Here is a 21,032-nt window from a genome sequence, read left to right on the forward strand (position 1 = left end):
TCTCCTCCATGGTGTTCAAGATTTAAGGTAGAAAACAAAATAAACATTGATAGGGATAAGGTAATTGTAGTAATGACTGGAAAGAAAAGACACTGCAGTATCAAAGCCACTTGGAAACTCATGTTCACACTAAATTTGCAAAAAGCAGGGCATATCCAAATTAAATATACTTCCCATGGATGATAAAGAAAATGTTCATGTCTATTATAACAACTGCTTTCTTTACCACTTTTACCTCACTAGCTGACTGTCATCTACCATCTTTCCCCAAAGGAACAGGAAAATGAAAGAAAAAAATTAACACCAGTGCTTTCAACATTTCTTGCTAGACTCCAAAAGACAGAACAATAAACAACAATAAACTCTTAGGCCAACACAGTGAGAAAAGAGTAACACCTGCTTGAGTGTCATTAGCAGCTGAGCAAAATAAGAGCAAAATCCACAGTGGATTTAGAGTAGTGGTCTTCAACTGGGGGCGATGATGAGTGTGGTGAGTGGCTGGAATCTAGTGCACAGAGGCCAGGGATGCAAACATCCTGCAATTCATATGGCATCCCTTCACAACAAAGAATTACTTCGTCTAAATATCAACAATGTTGAATTTCAAAAATTCTGCTGCAGAGCAAGTTTCTAGCAGGAATCTCTTGACTTTAAGATTACAAACCTAAATGATAAATTATTTCAATTGTCATGGCTCTCATCTAGATTGCTGGTGGAGTTCTTACTAATAATTATAAGCACAAAATTTGTGACAACTTTGAATTCTGAATCAGAATCAATATAATAAACACCAATTTTTTTTCTAAAGTTTAACGCACCTATGGGGGATATCTGTCAATTTCCTGAAATTGCCAAGCAAAATCTGATGTTTATGTGCAGTTTTCCGGCAAAGTTCATTAACAGTGTTTAAAAGGTTTCCAAAGATTAATTACCTCTGCAGATAAGTTAGCTAGCTGTTAAGACAGAAAAGGGTTTAACAGCTAGGATTAAGACTATGTCTGCCCCATAAGTATTATTAAAGCCTCTTCTAAGCAAATGAGACAAAAGAGGCAGTTACAGCAAATGTGGCCCCTTGAAGGAGATGGATCTAGCAAAGAAATAAATTGTGTTCCAAGAGATCCCAAGTCTCTGATGCTCTTTGGTTCTAAGTCCTTTCCCATTTTCTATATGTGCAAGTCTGTTTATAGGTATAAGCCAGGAGAGGTCTTCAAACCTTAGGTAAAGTGCCACTTGCCAGTTCTGAGAACATCAGTCACATTGGTACTCCACATAAAACAATCCTAATAAAGATTATCTTGACCAAAAGTTTTAATAATGTTCATGCTATACAACTGTCAACAGGAAAGATCTTGTTTTTACCTCTCTTACATTTAGGTATACGATTTCTTACAGAATTAAACTAGAACTTCATTCTAATTAAATGCTTTTAAATCATAAGTAATGATTTGGGACCTATATTGTCCTCATATATATGTAAAGGAAGATACTGGACAGTATAATCAAATTTCTTTTCAGCAAACTTTTTTTCATCCAGTGTTCTTTTTAAACCATTGTACAAAATTTCTTTCTACAACTTTTTCCAAAATCATGCATGCCTCACAAGCTGTTTTATTTGAAATCAGAAGAAAAGAAAAAGCCTAGCATTATCTGAATCTTCTAAACCAGATACGCCAGAAGAGAACAGTTCACAAGTAATTCCAATAGGATTAATTCCTTTCAATAATACAGCTCTCCTACTGATGAAATTTATCCCTCCAACTGATGGTTAAAGATTACATGGTGTTAGGGTACATGCACAAGAGACCCCATACCATCATCAGAAAAACCTCCAAGAGGTTGAGCTCAAGCACAACAGAACACATTAGCCTCATTTGTTTGGCAGCAAAATGTCACTTACCACCACCCCCCTCCCCACCCCCCAGAAAAGCAGCTAATGAAAAACTAATAAATGAAGGCAGACTACAGAAAGGAAAAATATTTCAGAAAATGGCCAAGAAAATCTATTTTAGATAAAGGCTCCATGAAAACTGAATGGCAACATTTACAAACTAACGAAAAGCAGAGTCCAAGATTTCCAGACCATCAATGTCAGGAAAGAAGCTGACCAAAATGCAAGATCACAGTGAAGTAAAACACAGCAGCAGGGAAGATTACCCCTTACCTTCATCCGCAAGGACTTCCGGGATCCCTCTCGAAATGCCTATCCCAAAGAGGAAAACAAGTAGAACAAAACAAAACTTGGTACCAAGAATGACAGTTATACCTATTTGAGACTAAAACTAAGGCAAGAACTAGTGTTCTATTCTGTCCCCTTTTCTCTTGGTAACAAATACAAGGGAATTCCCCAAATTATTATCAAGAATAGAGGTAGCTCAAGGCTAATACACTCTGAGAGTAATTCTGCTACTTTGGACTGTGGAGCTAAGTAATTAATAGGGAAGAGCATGCATCACTTAAATCCTATATGTACCCAACACTTAAAAGAAAAGGTAAATAAAAAACACTTAAAGGTTGCAGATTTACCAGTTTTTGAAATTAAGAAAGAAACAAAGACCAATCCCCTTAAAAAGGGGTGGGCAAGCCACCTAGGAGCAACAAAGTTGCTGTGATGGGGAAGAAAGAACACAAAACAGAAGAATTTCTCCTGGAGACTATTAGTTTGAGAATACAGGAAAGTAAACACAACACTGAGGAAGCCTGGACCAATCAAGCAAGGTTTCCTGATTTTTTTTGAAACAAGGAAAAAACAATCAACCCAATGACATGAGGTGGGCAAGTAACCAGGACAAGAATTTCAGACTGTGCTTTGGGCCCGAGGAAGCAGGGAGGCAGGAAGTGGAAGGCCTACACTGGAGGCTGCACATAATGGGGGATTTATGTGAGACAGGGCCGGGATTTCATACCTGGGATGGGGGTTGGAGTAGACGAAAGTTGGTGCCAGTGGTGATGGAATGGTGTGGCAGAAGAGAGGTTGGTCTACATGTATATAACAGAGATTAGCCGACTTTTGCCAACTAGAGCAAAAGTGGCCATTCCAACATTTGGGTCAAACTTCTCAAAAGAATTGTGGCATATTCTTGCTCCAAAATCTGAGCTATTTCAGGCATATTTCTATTTAAGATACTTATGCCCTCCATACCTTGATTTTCTTCGTCTTCGGTGCTGCCCGACCCTTTTCTGGACTCTTTTTCCGTTTCTTGGGTTTGGTTCTTCTAACTCGATTGACAGTTAAGGTGATGCTTGTAGGTGTGTGCTGTGTTGCTGTATACAACACGGTGGAAGGAGAAAGCTCCTCATCCCAGCTTTCCGTTGCACTGCTATCCCCACCTAAAAAACAGTAGTTTCGTACTTATGTTGTACCAACAGCCTCAAAAGCACACAAAAAGTAGTGAATTCCTCTAGATGTACTCCATGCCCGCTAAGTCATTATTTCTACGATTAACTCGATCACTTGTAGAACCACATAACTACCCACCTTTCTTATGAACACAAGATACTTCCCATGTCACTGGCATTAAGCACATAAACCCTGCTCTACACTGTATTCAATCCTCAAGTTTCTTTACCTCAATCTTTAACACAGAAAAGGGCCTCCCTTTTTTGTGCTCACAAGGAAAACTTTTATCACCACTTAAATGTTGTATCTGGCCACACTTATTTCACAAAGAGAGCAAAAAAAAGAAACAGTTTCAAAGAAAGTACACGACACTTTATAGTGGTCTTGAAAGGATATTTATCCCTTTCTACTAAAAGAGCTGGAAGAGGTTCTTGAAATGAATATTTAAATTACAGAACATTTTTATGTCAAACTGTGAGTCTCACCCATCTTCCACTCACCTGATATGTTGTCCTGCTTCCGCCGATGAAGTCTAATAACCTTCCCCCTGCTCATTCCCCTAAAGAGGAAAATAAACTTAAAGTAGTCCTTCCAACAAGTACGCAATGCATCATAACACACATGGGAGAAGTGTCTCTGCATATACTGCCCGCTCCCTCCCACCTACCAAATGCTTCCAGGACCTTAAATTTCATATCAAATTCAAAAGCTTTAACATCAAGCTCTCATTCCTTGTTGTCAGCAATTCTCACCTAGTGCAGAGAATTCGAGCCAAGGAGCACTAAGGAATCATCTACATTAACAAACACAAGAAAGAATACTTTGAGCTTTTCCCTAATAAGAAACCCTAATCCCAGCAACCCAGGCTTGAATTTAGATGGAACATGATCTTACCTGCACTTGTCACAATTGAGAAGGAAGCCATCCTGAGAAAGACCACAAGGACACCAGGTAGGAATAGTCTCTCCTTCAGAGTTCGGGCTGTCTCCACAGCGTTCCTCTACAGGCGACGGCAGGCCATTCAGGTCAGAACGAGGGATGATCGTCTGGACAGGGGGAGAAGCAGGAGGTGTCGGAGGAGGAGGGGCTCCGTAATTATGATCCTGAAAATAAGATTTTTTAAATCAACAGTGTCCAAACACTGGCCCCTCTCTCCCCTAAAGTATGGTACATATGGAAAGAAAGAAGAAAGTAGTACCCTTTGTTTTTTGGCTTCAACCAGGAAAGTGATAAAACAAAATGCCAAGGTCAACTGGGACATAAAAACAAGAACAATGATGCAGGGCTAGACGTCCGCTGGAGGCAGGGAAAAGGGGCAACTTCGTCATGCTGCATATAAACATTTCAAGAAAGTCACAATGTATAAGAATGGATTATACTCCAGGAAGATCACTGTTCTGGAAAGAAACAAATGCATACTCACAGCATAAGGCAGTCCTCGACACCCATGCCTCTGAGTGGTCCCATAATTATGAGTGGAATACACGCTCTTCTCATTAACTGCTGGACTAGCCTCCACAGATTCAGGGCTGCACAAAGGCGAAAAGCAATGCATGATAGCATAACACCTAATCTTTCCTTAAACTAGTACTTTATTTCCCATTCTAACCCCTCCTCTTTCCACAACCACCAGCCACTAGAATGAGAGAAGGAACTCAGTGAAACAATCTGATTAACATAACTAAGCCTATAAATAACAGGAGTGTTATTAAATGTGAATTTGTGTGTGACATGAAGCCAGTATAGGCAGATGTCTCAAGGCAGGCACCTGGGATACAAGGTGTCCCTAATGACAAACACAAACGTACCAGCTGGGCGGGGAGTTTCCCCTAGAGAAACCACTCTGGGCTGGTTTAGACTCAGAACTATTCTTCTTAATTGGATCTCTTAATACTTCCATGAAACCTCACATGACATTTGCAGTGAGTGAGATGATGAAAGTGCCTTCTGCACTGCCCCAGGGACCAGGCCCTCTTCCATTCACTACCAAGACAGGATACCCTGAAGAAAGTACAGGTAAAAACAATGGCATCTTATATTTATCACACCTCTTATCTTGATGAACCCCCAAACACCTTTCAAAAATTAAAGTAATAAGTTCTCATTCACCAATGACATGCAAGCATATCAAGGACATGATTATTTAACAGCTGCATGGTAATACCACAGAATTCCAAAATAAAACTGTACTTGAAATTGACTATTAGTCTGGTGACAACAGCAGCAGCAGCAACTATTTTATAACTGCCCACTATTTGCTAGGAGCTTTATATAATTAACTCATTTAATCTCTATAACCACTAAACATGGTATAAACCACCTCATTTTTACAAAAGGGGTAGTTAAGGCTATGAAATTAGTTGACTTCTCCAAGGTCACACACTGACAGAGGCAGGAGTCAGCCATTTGTCTGACTCCAAAGCCTATGCTCTTTCTGCTATGTATTTTGGTCTGGAAATCAGGATAATATGCTACCTTTAAAGAAAATAATATTAGACTTTTTGTCACCAGACTTAATGAGAAGGTCAGTTTAGTATCTTTCTGTATCTCCATTGCGTGTAAAACAAACTTTTCAAGCATAATTTATTATAAAAAGATTATAAATGTATTCAAATTCAGAAATTTAATGAAAGCATTTATTTGATAATAAAAATATACATGTAGCAAAGGACAAATTTCAAGAATTTCTATTTTAATTGTTACCAGGTTAGGTTTGGGGGAATTTTGAAGGATAATTATGGAATATATGACTTTGAGAAACTGCATAATGGATTAGCTGTAATTTAAATCAATCAGAATAGAGAGTCACAGATTAGAAACTCCAAGGACTAGCATAACTTAACTTTAGAGACCAATAGGTCTTTTAGGGACTCCAATAGTGCATACTGTTTGCATGAAGAAATTTATATTTTTCCTGCTTGGACATACACAATATACCATACTTAGCAGGAATAAAGAATGCAGCTCAACATGGTGCAATGTCACTTGAGAACTGAGGAATAAAAGAAAGTTCTGAGATTCATATCCAACTCACCCAGTTATATGCTCCAAAACTGTGAGAAGGGATCTTATTAATAACAGCAAAGGTAATTTCTAGGTGAAGAACTTCAGACATAGGAAAGTATTATCTGTTAGTGAAGTGCATGCATTTATTACTTAAGAGTGTCTGCAAGATGTGAACTAGGGGTGGCAGAGGGAATACACCAAAATAATATGAACATGGCCCAGTAAGAGGCGATCAGTTCTGAATTATTAGGAAATAGGTGGGCATTCCTAAATGAAACCAAAGGCAGACAAGCATTAACAGAATGAGGGTAGAATTTCATTTTTATGCTGGACTGGTGACAGGATGGGTAACAGAAAGTAATACTTTTACACAACACTGCTGATTTACTAGATACATTACTGGATAAACAAGTATTCCAAAGAGCTGTACATCTTTTATTTGGGAGCTTTTGTACCACTGAACACGTGAAGTATGACAGCTACTATTAGGAATGGATTTTTTGCGGGGAGGGAAGGACAGGAGAAAAGAAAGTTGCATGAACTAAAAGATGGCCATGGAGATAGAGCTATGTTGGCTGTATCTTACCCATTTCCAAAACTGGGTAAATATGAACACATGCACTTCATGTGCAAGTCTAGGGAATAAAAATAAAATGTAGACTGTGGAGGTTAACGGGCCATCTCATTACACAATACTTTCAGTTAAGTACAGCATTTAATATATACTGCTATGTATTGCCAAATACTAAAATTTGAATTCGTATTTTTTGACAAAGGAACTTTGAAATCTCCATACTAGTCACTGATCAAATCCAATAATCATATGTTGACAGGCAACTAGCAGTTTTTAGAATACTCTTTGACATGTAAATCAGCTCTTATCTATATTTTAAAGTATGGATTAAAAATTTGGAGTGTTAGGACTGCATCTCTGTTAGCCAACCACTTTATAAAATATAATTGTAGGCTTTCTTCTCCTGTGTTTGAATTACTGTGACAGCTAGACACATACACAGAAGCCATGCTTACAGCAGATAACACCCCATCAAGTGTTTTCTAAGTACAATATGCAACCTGCTACTATGTCACCTCTTGGAAAATGTCTGAAATTCAGAAAAATATTTGCTTCTATTGCTTAATCTACAGATTTTCCTATAAATATATAAAAAATGCATAATGCACATTGTTACCATCAGATTTTAAATCCTTTAAGGTATGGTCTAGGATCTCTACTTATTTGAGTATAATGCCCTTCATATATCAGGTTTAATCTTAAGAGTGCCTAGCACAGTGGCATACACATGTTGAGGCATGTCAAAATCATCAATAACTTAACAGAATGGTACATGCCTAATTGATGTCATTCTTTCACTTTGTGGAAACACTAAATGGATCACAATATGATTAGATGTGACACAATATCAGAAATTCATTTGGAGATTATTAATGAAAATGTTTCAGGAAATCCCAGGATCTACTGGAGTGAATAGAAGCATTGCAGCCTAATTTGTAGACCAGAAGTATTTCAGTTCTGCAATTACTTCCGGACTCTGGCAATATTTATGGGCAGTTGTCTCTATACCTTGGGAAAGACACTTGTTTTAAGAAGAACTGCTTTGCCTATTTTTCTTACCTACTAAACTAAAATGCATTGGTTTGACCTTTTTGCTGAAGTATCTCAAATGTTAACACTGTCTACCTATACAGACCATTAGTCAATCTATATAGTAGGAGATTAGTTGCTGACTTTATTATATTATGTAACTGGGCTACCTACTAATGCAGGGAGAATTTTTAAAGTATTTTGTTTGGCAAATAGTTATAAAATAGAAAGTCTCAGCTACTGGCAGAATTCTCTCTGGCATGCAAAAACCAAGCAAGAAAAAAATCTCTGGAAGCAACAATATCAGGTTCTTCCCCACCCCACACCCTCCTTCCTTTTTATTTGCAAATAAGCCCAACACTACCATCTAGATTACCCCAGAAATACTAATTCTTAGGTTAGCTTTCTTTTAAGTCTTTCTCTTTAAGGAAATCATTAAATAGATAATTTATCTTAGGTGGCTTTGTGAAGAAAGATACATGCTTTATAATAATATCCTCGGTTTCAAGGAAGAAAATCATTATTAAATCAGGGATACAGTTGAACCCAAGTTCTGGTACAGGTGCTTTGCTTTGCTGACAGGGAGGAAGAATCCCCAGGGGCTGTGAAACTAGCAACAGAAACAGGGGAATTAGAGCAACACCCACCTCACTCAAGAAGTGGCTGTGGGATCAAGAGTCTGAACTGGACCTGAACATATTCAAAACACCAGGATTTTTCCAGCCCAGACCCTAATCCCTGGTACTGCCTGGAATAGACTTGGCTTCTGGGGGTGTGCTGCCCCCTAGGCCCCTTGGGTCTCTTTCGCTGGACTTTCACATCCTGGTGTAGTGCCACTTCGTCTTGAAAGGTAGGGGGCTTCCACTTCCTTTCTGTAAGCAAGGAAGATTGGGTACAAGGGAGGTAAAAGGACAAGAGGGGGAATCTGTGAGCAGGGGGAATCTTGGACAACTTAAAAGAAGGGATACAAAAGGCTAAAAATTTTTAAGCTGTGAATAATATATAAAGTTGTATAATGAAGGCCTACCTTCATTGTCATTTGGCATTTAAATTCTTCAAAAATCGAGTCTATTTTAGGGATTGGGCTTTTCGACAAACTCTGAATTCCTAAAGCTGCTCTTAGCTGAAAAAAAAGTTTTGTACCACTGATTTTGAAGGTCCTCTTTCTAGGCAATGGATATTATGAAGAACAGATGACACTGCTCTCCAAGTTTTCTACCCCAAATGTGAGATGGTCTAAGTAAACTGCCCATAAAAAGTTTCAAGTTTCAGCCACTTTACTAATAACAGTGGGAAGCACATAGGAAGAGGCCTTCAAGGAAAATCAGTTGGAGGACACCTCCTTAACTACCTCCATCAGAATAATCATTACCTCTAGAGAAGCAGGCAGTGGGGCCTACTTTATTTCAACCTTTCCCACCCTTGAAAACAAATGAAAATGTAATCACTACTTTACAAACTTAACGCTATTAATTATTTACCCAGAAACCCCTCCCCCAAAGCTCTTTTCCTCCCCCAATTCCTCCAGTTTCTATGGGGGAAAAGGGAACGGTCTAATGCCATTCACAATTTAAAACTGGATAAGCTTGATTTAGAAAACACTATGAATTTTTTATTAGATACCCATAAGAATACTGTCACCAAAGAACTGATTATCTAGGTACTATCTAGGAAGTAGCACTTACTCTGATCCAGCAGCCATATCTGAGTAGGATGTATCTGGTGTGGTGACTCCCAGAGGGATTGCAATGCTCATGACGTCCAACCCAGCAGATTGTGGAAATCAAGGGGTCCAATTAATGGAGACGGACCACTTTGAGAGTGGGGGTGAGCTCCAGAGTCTCAACCAACATGTTATGGACATGAGGAATCCTGCCACAGAAAAAATATATATAAGTAACCAGAAAGTTCTTTAAATTTATCCAAAATGCTGCTGTATCTTTCTTGTAATTTTTTTAATAAGGCTTTTGATGGATATCTTTGAAACAAGTACAGAAGAGGATCTACTCATTATTCTATGTTTACTAGGCACTTCACTAATATTCAACTAAAAATGTGAAGGTAAGTTATGTTTTTTCAGTTTTAGATTTTTTTTTCTTTTTGGCCAAAGGGAAAGTAATAGTCTGCCTAGCTCAAAATAGGCATTATTTCCCTCATTCTACCAATGTCACCAACTAAATTTACTGGCAACCTAGGACTTAACTAACATATGTTCAGATATAGGACGGTTACTTGAAATATTCTAATTTAACTAGCTCCTTAACAATTCAAGGTCTTCGACTGATTTTTTTTCCTAGGTTTTATATTAATGTAAAAATCATTAAAAGGATGAAATGAAGAATTTTATGTGGAAAGGAACAAAGCTAATGTGAAGGTTAAGCTCCACATTTCATAATGATTTTTGCAAAAAGTATACAAAAAAGAACGACTTACAGATGGATTCATGGTAAGGCAAAAAGGTAATAGAAAAGTCAAACAATTATACTGGGAAAAAAAACCTAAATGAAATGAAAAGTACATGATATTGAGTCAATCAATGGGATTAATGCAAATTTTAAATGGTGGACAATCTGAAATGCTTGAATCTTATTTTGATAAATGAAACAAATTAATGTGGGTAAGAAAACTACTTGTGAGTAGTGAATCAGGCAAAGACATTTTTTAAAGAATGCATTAAGATAATACTACTACTTTTGGTTTGTTATTTTAGAACGTTAAAATAGCTATAAACCAAGCAGTTCTCTCTGGAAATGAATCTCACCAAATGCATCTAGAATTCTCCAATCTGGGTGTGGCAATATACCAGTTCCTAAATGGAGGTGACATATTGTTAGACTTGGTACAAAAGCATACAAGAAGGTCAAATCTTCTGATCAATTATTTCCTTGTAGCTCATAAAAGAGAACTGATAAAACTTTTTGCCTTTGGGCCTATCCTACACAGAGGATAATCCATAAATGGAAAAGAAACATACAAATGTATTCTTTCCCTAACAATAAATTTGTCCAAAGGGACATCTAGGCAGTTCATTCCCCAAGCAAAGCAAAATGAAATAAAATCTACAAACGTAGGACAGAAAGCACTTAGTTCAGTCAACAAGGACGTAATTAAAATACCAGGGATTGTTGGTTGCAACTTTCTCTAATTTTAGTAAACACTGTGTAATTCGGATTTCAGAAAAAAGCCTAGGTGGGCAATGATGCTTCAGTGGCAGAGTTCTCACCTGCCATGCCAGATACCTGGGTTCAGTTCTCGGAGCCTGACCATATAAAAAAAAAATAAAGAAAAAACCTAGAAGTTGCCCGACCAGAATAATCAGCAGAAAGTCAGATAATGATCATACCTCTCTTGACCAGTACAGGGAATCTGAGCAATGTGTAATACTTTTAGTAAAGAACAAAAAAGTTACCCAATGCTTTTTTTTGGAGGGGCGGGGGAGGGAATGCATGGTAAGGAATCGAACCCGGGTCTCCAGCACGGAAGGCAAGCATTCTACCACTGAACCACTGTGCACTCTAAAGACGTTTTGTTTTGATTTTTGGAAGTGCAGGGTCAGGGAAAAAGAGAAACCCAATGCTCTTTTTAAAACCCTTTGTCACATTCACCACAATCACTTGCCCATAAAAAAATGTGGGCTTCTAAGAAAAAGACAACTTATAATTCCCAGCTGATAGTTGATATTTTTTTCTGAGAATAATTTTTAGATATGCTGAAAATAAAAGATGGAAAAATGACTTCAGATACTATCTCCTTAATGAATGAAGGACGCTCTTTACATTCCCTAGTGGAACCCCAGCCCAGCTATTTTGGATAGTTGATTAAAAACTTTAAGAAACATTACACAGTTAACTATGAATTTTTTTTCCATGACTTGGTATTCTGATAAGGCACTCATAATAGGTTAGCTTGGCCATTTGAGTATAAAAAATGCTTTTATAATAATGCAGCTTAATTTAAAATTCTAATAACAAAACCAACTTTATCATATAATCCTGAGACTAGTTCCTTCTCTAAATAACTCCCTATGTAAAATGTAGCTATTAAAAATATGAACTGAAGAACCTTTAAAAGATCATCTATATGTAATATTATCTTATTATAATTATTTTAGTTTAATAAACCAAGACAACAGACTCCTAGTATAGATTACCAAGCTTAAGAGTTATAGCAGTTATTAATTTATCACATATTCTAGAGATACGTCTGGAGAGAGTAGAAAGAATTAATTTTGACTCTAGGTGGGACAATTTCAAGAGCTATTTTACTTGTTCATTTGTCTGTTTGTTCACTGCTATAGTTTCAATGCCCAGAACAGTGCCTGGCACATTGTGGGTACTTGATAAATATTTGCTGAACGAACGGCTGTCCACCATTATCTCAACATATGATTTAAGCTTTCATTGAAGTGCAAAAAAAAGAAAAAACAAATTTAATTAGTTTAGTTACCTTTTTATAGACCTCTGAATATGAAGTTCCAAAAAATTATCTGCTAGTAGCTCTGAAGACCTGGAAAAAGTTGAGATACAAATTAGTATAGAAAGAATTAACATTGATGGGCACACAGAATTGAATTTTACAGAAATATTTTTTTAATGGTAGTTTTGCTTGTTTTATTTCTTTATACTGCCTTGTTTACCATCCTATGTTTCATCCAGTACTATATCTTTGTCTTTAACCATTGTATCTTATGTTTCTAAAAAGCTAGAACATAAACAAAGGGTAGGAAAGGAAATCATCTTTCTCTGACTTAAGAAGTGGTAAATACCTTATTATGTAACTAGCTAATTCTTCTCTTCCCCTACAAGTTAGAATTCTCTCCCTCTCCTCAAGGGATCCCTTCTTTCTATCTCTCCAGTGACCTATTCCCAAATTTAAAGACTCTTTAATCAAATATCCAATTTGCTCTCGAGACTGACAAGGGCCTACAATCATCTATTAAAGTACAATTCCATACTACCTCTTTTTACCCCTTTACTCCATCCCACCCATTCTCTTGCCCTGCTATAGACAATGAGTGACAAAAGGGAGTCTATTCTATTTGTGATCAATTCCATAGTGGAATTATGCTGAAAGGAGTCACAATTCAACTTCTACCCTCCAAAAATAAAAATAAAAATAAGTGATCAGGACTTTTAAGGGAAAATGGTCATTCTCCTTAAGTTTTCAGTTTGTTTCCCCCAAAAGCCAAATTTAACATTAGCCAGAAGAGGCTACTAACACCTGAAATATTAATATATCATACATGTGAAAAGAGCTGTTTGTGGAATTCTAATTACTAAGCATTAGAGTAGAAATATATTTATGTTGCTATTTTATGAATTTCCAAATTTAAAAAGCCTGGGAAATGAACTATTTTTTAGAAGTATTAAAGGGTATGTAAGAATTATTATAAAAATTAAAAGTGTGAAGGAAACACAGAAATGAAGCAAAGAAAATAATGCAAAATGATAAATGAATGAAAAAGCAGACTCATTCTTTAGCGATAGCAAATAAGAAAGAAAGTAAGAAATAAGAAAGGACAGGAAGAAAAAGCATATGGGTGTACCGCAGGGGAAAAACAAATGCATCACAATTTCAATTTCATATCAATTTAACTACCAGAATAATTCATCAAACCTATAGGAACATGCTAGGAAGTTCTTGGTTTCAGAAGCACAACCAGCCATCTATCAGTACAATCTTTCAAGGAGTCTCCAATTATATACAATTTCTAAGGAAAAGGCTATTAAACACAACATGCCAGAAATGGTTTATAATCATCTGTCTTTTTAATTGGGTTCAGAAATGGCCGATAATCTCGATATTTTTCTTCCTGATTGTCTCCTTTCTATATGACTTGCTGAAAGCACAAAATTCGCATGATCGGTCTGGTCACTCTCAGCAAAGAAAAACAAAAAGTGTTTTAAGAACAATCCCAACAGAGATTTCAGGGAAAGAAATTGCATCAACCAGGTGAGCCGGAAGCAGCTGGGAGACAAGAGTCCAATAAACAGCCAATCCAGTGAAAGAAATTCAGAACAAGTCTGATTCAGTAATCCTGTGAAGAGGACTGGCAGGAAGAGGAGTGCCGCTTCAGAAAGAGAGCAGGCCTCATATGCTTCAGACAGTCTTTGTACTGAGGCTGTGGACCTTGGCCATCCTCCCAGAAATGATGCAATCCTGATGAACAAGATCTGCTGCCAGAGAAACAATTGTTAACAGCCTATGCAGACCAGCAACTCAGCCAAAGAACAATCTCTGATCAACTCTTTCCATAAACCAGCAGAACTCCAAATTTTCTTTTCGTCAGTTTTAGTTTCCAACAAAACACACTGGTGAATATATATTTAGATCTATACATACAAGTAAATTTCTCAAAATGTCCCTTTTAATTCGTTTGGCTTTAAGATACCAATTATCCATCATTAAATTTTTAAATAAGAGACCACGAGCATTTGTACTTTTATGAAGAATGTAATTCTCCAAGCATATTAATAACACGCTATTTACACTGGCATTTTACACTTATTTTTCTTATTCTCATACAAAGAAGTTCTCAGTCAGTGGCTTCCCCAAGTATGAAAATCACTATGAAATGTAAATTATGAGATATCAAAGTAAGAACAAATATACTCAGGGACAGAAAGGTATATTTTACAGATGATTCTGAAACGAAGAGACAATGTAAAATTGTGGGTAAGGCATGTACTAGAAAAGAAGAGAAATCTATTATTGCTCAGGGCTGACATAAAAGTAAGTTTAAAAAAAAGTAGGTTGAGTAATAAATCACACAATATATTGTTTACAACGTCCACTTTTCTTAAGGGCAAGAATATTACTTCAGATCTTACAACAGTCAATGATTATTTTCATCTTATTAGCCAGCAAACTATTTTAGAATTCAACTTAAAAATATCCTTGATTCAAAAATCCTATCCCTGCTAGAATCTTCATTGCCAAAGCCTGGTTTCTTTCTCATTCTCTACCTTTACCCTAAAGCTTTAGCAACAGGTTGTTCACAGTATTGTTATGAAGTTATAAGTTTTTTTTTAACTTACTAAATAAAAGACCTTACATATAACAAACCTCAGTGTTCTAAACCCCAACTAGCTAGAAATCATTAGTTTCTTCCTTCTGAAAGGTATAAATAACCCTTGAGCTGAGATTCAATAAAAACCCAAGCATCTAAAATATATCCTGATATCAGTATATTCAGCCTAATCTACTCTCTTCAAAATGTGTACTACAAAAAATGAATTGATTTGCAAAATAACTCTGAAGTGCTTAAAAGATCTTTTACAGGACAATAAATGAATATACTTAATTAAGGAGAAGAGGGAAAACATTTCAGAAAAATGTTCAACAAGGATAAAAAAAATAGCCATTAATTTTAACACAAAATTTGTAAACCAAATGATTATTCAAAACTGCTACATGTAAGCTAACTTTATTCTTAAAATACTTGTCTATACTTCTTCAGTTTCTTTCATCTGAATGGCTTTACCGAACAGCAAAGGGGAGATGGGGAAAGAGCATTAGAAGGTTTTCTGCAGGATGATTATTACACAAGTTAATTTTTAAATCACAGAACAGATGAAAATGCAAAATACCTATGAATATAGTTTATTTATACAACCAACTTATTTGAGAACTCATACAGTAACACATTGGAAGCTTTTCTTCTATCTTCCATCCAAACTGAAATATCTTATGTAAAAACACTGCAATTGCCATACAGCTTTTTACCATAGAAAAAGAAAAAGTAATATTAGGCAAGGAACTCGAGTTCTAGCCTACCACTTAATTAGTTTGGTGACCTCAGGAAAATCACTTCTAAGACGAACCTTAAATTCCTCAAAGTAAAAGCTTCATTGGGTTTCTTCATTTTCCATATTTGTATGAATCCTTGTGCTGTCACCAACTAACAGGCTGGGGCAATAATTTAACATCTTAAAGTCTCAGCCGTACAACAGAAAGAATAAAACCTGCTCTGCTGACTCATAGGTACACAAAGACAATTTGTAGCAAATAAGAAGAGCTGCCACTAATAACTTGAATATGGCTAAAAATTATTTTCACTCTTCTCCAACACTGTAAATTTCAAATTTTCTATAGCACACAATGTGGAAAAAGAAATGTGAGAAACATGAATGAAACAGTACAAAAGAGACAAGTTATAAACACTGGAAGAAACATACAGGAATTACCGGAAAATGAGATGAACTCGAGGAGGGGAGGCAGTGCTCAGAGGTCCCTCCCATATAATTGGAATGGGATAAATCAGGCTTACAACCTGAAGCAAGTTAACACAGGCAAAGGATCCAGGATGAGTTCAAGGCAGAAAAGAAACAAGGGAGAAACACTGGTTGAGGTAAACATCAAAAGAGACTAAGGAAACATCATGATTTAGTAACTTAGAGCCAAAATAAAAGTTTTATTTTTCTCCTACTTCTCCTTCAGCAACAGTTTATCCTCTGGCTCTTTTGCCTAATTTATATTCCCCGTTGGGGCTATTGGGCTTTGGTACAAGAAACTGATGTATAAAAGTTCCGTTGACTAGGAACAGGAGGTAATTACAACCCAATTTTTAAAAGTCATATCTTTCTCCATGAACAATTTCATCAATAGCAAATATCACAGAGGCCAAGTCTCACTTAGCGGTAGCTGGGGGAGAGGAGACAGCAGGATAAGAGTACCTGCCATAAATAATGAAACTAAATTCTAGGATCTTAAACTATTTTAAACTGACATTGAAGAAAAAGAAGTAGCTTATTTTATAATCCATTACAAATAATGATAAACAAATATTTACTGTTAAAATAACCAAGAATAAGATTCTCTGTATTCTTAATGAGAATCAGTTAGGAAAAATTCAGGTTTCTAAGTATCAAATAAAGGTAACATCCTCAAAGAACTTAGATTGATTTATTTCTTTAATATTCACTGCTAGATAGGAAGAAAAGCTTGCAGAATCTATTCTACACTTGTCTCCTATCTACTCAGACTTCTTTCATCTTTCAAATACTGAAATACTTTACTTGCTTCAGACAAAATGTGTTTATGTACAGTTTTGAGGCAGTAAAACCAGGATACGCTCAGTAATTTAGGAAAATTTTCTCCAGTTGATAAAAAATTTAGTTTTAGTGTTTAGAATCTAATTCATTATTTTACAGATGGAGAAGCAGAGTGACAAAAACATTAATTTGTAAGAAGTCATAAACACATAGTGGTGGAGTTCATAAGACAGAAAATGAAGATTTTAATATATAGCCCCTATTTATTAAAGCAATTACCACTTACTTTACATAGCAACACCTATATTGAAACTATTATATATTTTTAATTAAGTACCATTTGGTGCTATGCCAGACAAAAGATTAAAATTCTTGGCTCTCTTGTGATTTATAATATCTAGATTTGTCACTTTTTCCTTCCCTTATTTATTTGACAAACATGACGAGAGTACCTACTATGCATAAAGATTATGTTAGGTCCTGTTTTAAGATGTTTCTTTTATCAAAGTAGGAGATGGTTGGTAACTTACAAGCTCTTTAGGTTTGCCTATGTGCCAAGTGTTACATTTTCACAACCATGATGTCAAAAATAAATAAATGAACGAATGAATTAATAAATAAATATTTCCCAAACCTGCCTCTACAATGAATGAGTCAAATTCTGAAAGGAAACTAACACCCACCTTTCAAAGGGGGGAGAAAACCCAAATGGCTCTATAATTTACCAATGACATAGACAGTCACTTTTAGAAACAGGTTTTTAAAAATAAACCCCTTAAACTGTTTAAACAAAGCTTATCATTGGTCTCATGGAAAATTCTATGAAAAAACGAAGGCCAATAGGCAGCGAGAACTCTGAAAACACAAAAGAAAAGAACGTGACCATACATGTTCTATGATTACCTGGCAGACCAGGTGGCTAAGTACATAGCAGCAAAGGAATTTAACCCTACTGATCTGTAACACGATTTTTTCATAAGTTTTGGACATCTTTCTTTATGAGTACCTACAAATTTATATCTTCTTCTTAAATGATGGCACAGTATTCTATCCAACGGATATACTACAATTTAAGCTAACCCTCTGCAACTGGGTATTTAGATTGATGCTAATTTCCTATAATATAGGCAATACTGCACTGAAAGGTTATAGAGCATATGCCTTTATAATGTATCCAAACATTTCCTTAGGATAAATTCCTAAGTACAACTGTTAAAATGGCATGAACTAACTGATGGAATAAAAACTTTTCTCTAAAAAAAAAAAAAGGCATAAGTATATTTAACTGTTGCCAAACCACCCATCTAAAAATTAATATCACTTTACACACCCACAAACATTCCAGTTCATGGTGGGAAGGCTAAATTTTCCTATAAGAGTTAAAATAATTTCAATTCCAACTTCCCTCATATGGTTCTTTACTCAGAAAATTCTCTAAATTCTTAAGGAATACCTTAAAACGATAGCTAATTTAAATTTTCAACAATTATGTGATATATTTTTATTATCCTCTAAAATTCTCATATACTAAGTAGAAGAGCACAGTTGCTTTTTCACCAAGTTTGGGCTGGGATCTTCAAAATAAGTTTCAGTAAAAGCAACATTTCGGAACCAAAGTGTTTTCTTATAGTTGTCCCACTGGACAACTTTTAATTTCTTTAAAAACAGAAGGCACCAAGCATTAAATTTCTTCTTCCTGTAATGGCAAAACAAATTATGCTAACCATCTGTAATCTAGTTGGCATCTGTAAAATTATAACTGAAAAATACAAATAAACTAGAAGATCTGGGCCTTTCATTTTCAAACAGTTATCAAAACCCTGTTCTCACTCAACAACAAAAAGACAAACAACCCAATTTAAAGATGGACTCAGTACTTGAACAAACATTTCTCCTTGAATATATACAGATGGCCAACAAGCACATGAAAAGTTGCTTAATGCAATTAGTGATTAAGGAAATGCAAATCAAAATGACAATGAGATACCACTTCAGGCCCACTAGAATGGTAGTAATAAAAAAAAGTGGCAAATAAATGTTGGTGAGGATGTGGAAAAATTGGTATCCTTGTACACTACTAGTGAGAATGTAAAATGGTTCAGCTGCTGCAGAAAACAAGTGGCTTCTTTAAAAGTTAAACAGAGAATTACCATATGACCCAACAATTCCATTTCTGAGTATACATCCAAAAGACCTGAAAAGATAAGCACTCAAATAAGTGCAAAAGCATGTTCACAGAAGCACTACTCACAAGAGTCAAAAGGTGAAAACAACCCAAATGTGCATAACAGATGAATAGATAAACAAAATACAGCATTACGCTTACAATGGAATATTATTCAACCATATAAAGGAATGAAGTATTGATACATGCTACAAAGAGTATGAACCTCAAAAACATAACGCCGAGGGAAAGAAGTCAGACACAAAAGGTCACATATTGTTTGATTTCATTTATGTGAAATATCTAGCATAGGTAATGGCATGAGCTAATTGACGGAATAAAAACTTCTTATTCCATCAGAGAATAGACTGGTGGTTGCCAGGGGCTTGGGGATAGGCGGGGATTAATAGCTACCAATTAATTTGGTATACTCCATGACATCATATACCCACATGGTCCAAACCTGCGCCCTGACCAAAGGGGGGAAAACCTCTTGTGCTGTCTCTAGTTCTGCCTAGATGCAAAGCTATTCTTTTCTCCTTTGAAATGTTTCAGACCATCAATTTCACTCAATACTATTCACCGTTTATGATTCCAAGGATCCATCATAAGCAATGAAAGTGGTCTCACTATCTCTGGGCTCTTAGGCTCTAATTCATTCTATATTCTTCCATTACAATAAGCCTTCTAGAATATAACTCTGATCATAATCATTCTACTTCTAGGAATCTACCACGGCTCCCTAATGCTACTGAGTTGGTTCAAACTCCTTGGCCTGAGTGGATTAATACCTTGTTAATTAGCTAACAAAATTTCCTCTTTCAAAAACTTGTTCACATCATTTACCCTGTCCGATTTGCTATTTTCTGTATCTCTTAAAAAAAAATTAATAAAAAGAAAAATTTTCAAACAAATACAAAACCAGAGAAAACTATATTATAAACTTCATGGTCACTACTCAGCTTCAATCTACAATCAACTCATGCCTAATCTTATTTTATATATAACCTGTGTCAGTATTATTTTATAGAAAATCCCAGAAATATCAGTGCACACTTCACATCTTTTCTGAGTGTAACTGTCCTTTCTTTATCAGAACAATGGGTGATAATATCTAAGAGGGCTTTGCTTATCATAATTATAATGATAGGTGGTGGTGATAAGGAAAGGCTATTATTCTTTTGCAAAAGTTAAGATGGATTAAAAGCTAAATGCAATCCATTATTGCTAGACTTGCTTGAATGTTTAGGTTTTGTAACTATATATTTATGGCTATTAAAAATGCCTTAATCACTGAAACATTCTAAGAAAAAATAATCATTGTAAATCATTATTTTTAATGACATGTTGAAATAAAATGTACTATATTCTTAGGAATGTAAAATCCTCTTTACAGCAGAGCTAACTGCAAGTATAAACATAACCCATAGCTATGACAAAGCATTCCTATATATGCTATATGTCAACATATAAAAAAGGGTAAAACACAGTACAGAAAAATGCACCAAAGCAGGTAGATAAAGGGAGTGTGATATTCCGCACACCCATGAATCAATTTCATCATACAAGTGATGGTTCATATCTGAGGTTAGTGACCAGTTGTTCGTTTTATTTTTAGCGAGTGGTCTTCTAGAGTACTAGATTGTTGACAAACTTAGGGCAAAAGACCACTGAGGCCTACTTTCCAGTGGAAAAGTAACTCAATTACAAAGATGCATGTCATTGAACAAAAACATCTCGTATGGATGATTCGTATTTGACCACAATGCATATATATCTTAAAGCCCAGCTACTGGACAAAAGATCCACACCACTGTCAATACAAATATACACCATGACACATTCTATTACCAAATCACTCCCTATAAGCTATAATTGATAATAATGAAACGAAACCTAGAATTTATAATTTAAAAAGTATAGTGACAA

The 21,032-nt window shown here is 35.8% G+C and overlaps 1 protein-coding gene across 19 annotated transcripts in view; it reads right to left on the reverse strand.

Moving 5' to 3' along the window:
* Positions 1-21,032, reverse strand: part of SETD5 (SET domain containing 5) — a 74,036-nt gene that overhangs the window by 35,272 nt on the left and 17,732 nt on the right. For 5 of the 19 annotated variants that reach the window (XR_013157796.1, XM_077116655.1, XM_077116659.1 and 2 more), the window contains exons 2-10: positions 12,393-12,452; positions 9,632-9,818; positions 8,594-8,818; positions 5,146-5,338; positions 4,761-4,866; positions 4,232-4,440; positions 3,838-3,896; positions 3,140-3,327; positions 2,162-2,200 (exon numbers count right to left, since the gene is read on the reverse strand). Coding sequence is in view for 18 of the 19 variants with exons in the window: in XM_077116655.1 (XP_076972770.1) it covers positions 2,162-2,200; positions 3,140-3,327; positions 3,838-3,896; positions 4,232-4,440; positions 4,761-4,866; positions 5,146-5,237 (693 nt within the window). In the remaining variant the exon portion in view is untranslated. The other 14 variants (XM_077116662.1, XM_077116657.1, XM_077116668.1 and 11 more) reach the window with 11 other exon arrangements.

This window comes from Tamandua tetradactyla, chromosome 9, assembly GCF_023851605.1.
Source record: "Tamandua tetradactyla isolate mTamTet1 chromosome 9, mTamTet1.pri, whole genome shotgun sequence".
NCBI classification, from domain to species: Eukaryota; Metazoa; Chordata; class Mammalia; order Pilosa; family Myrmecophagidae; genus Tamandua; species Tamandua tetradactyla.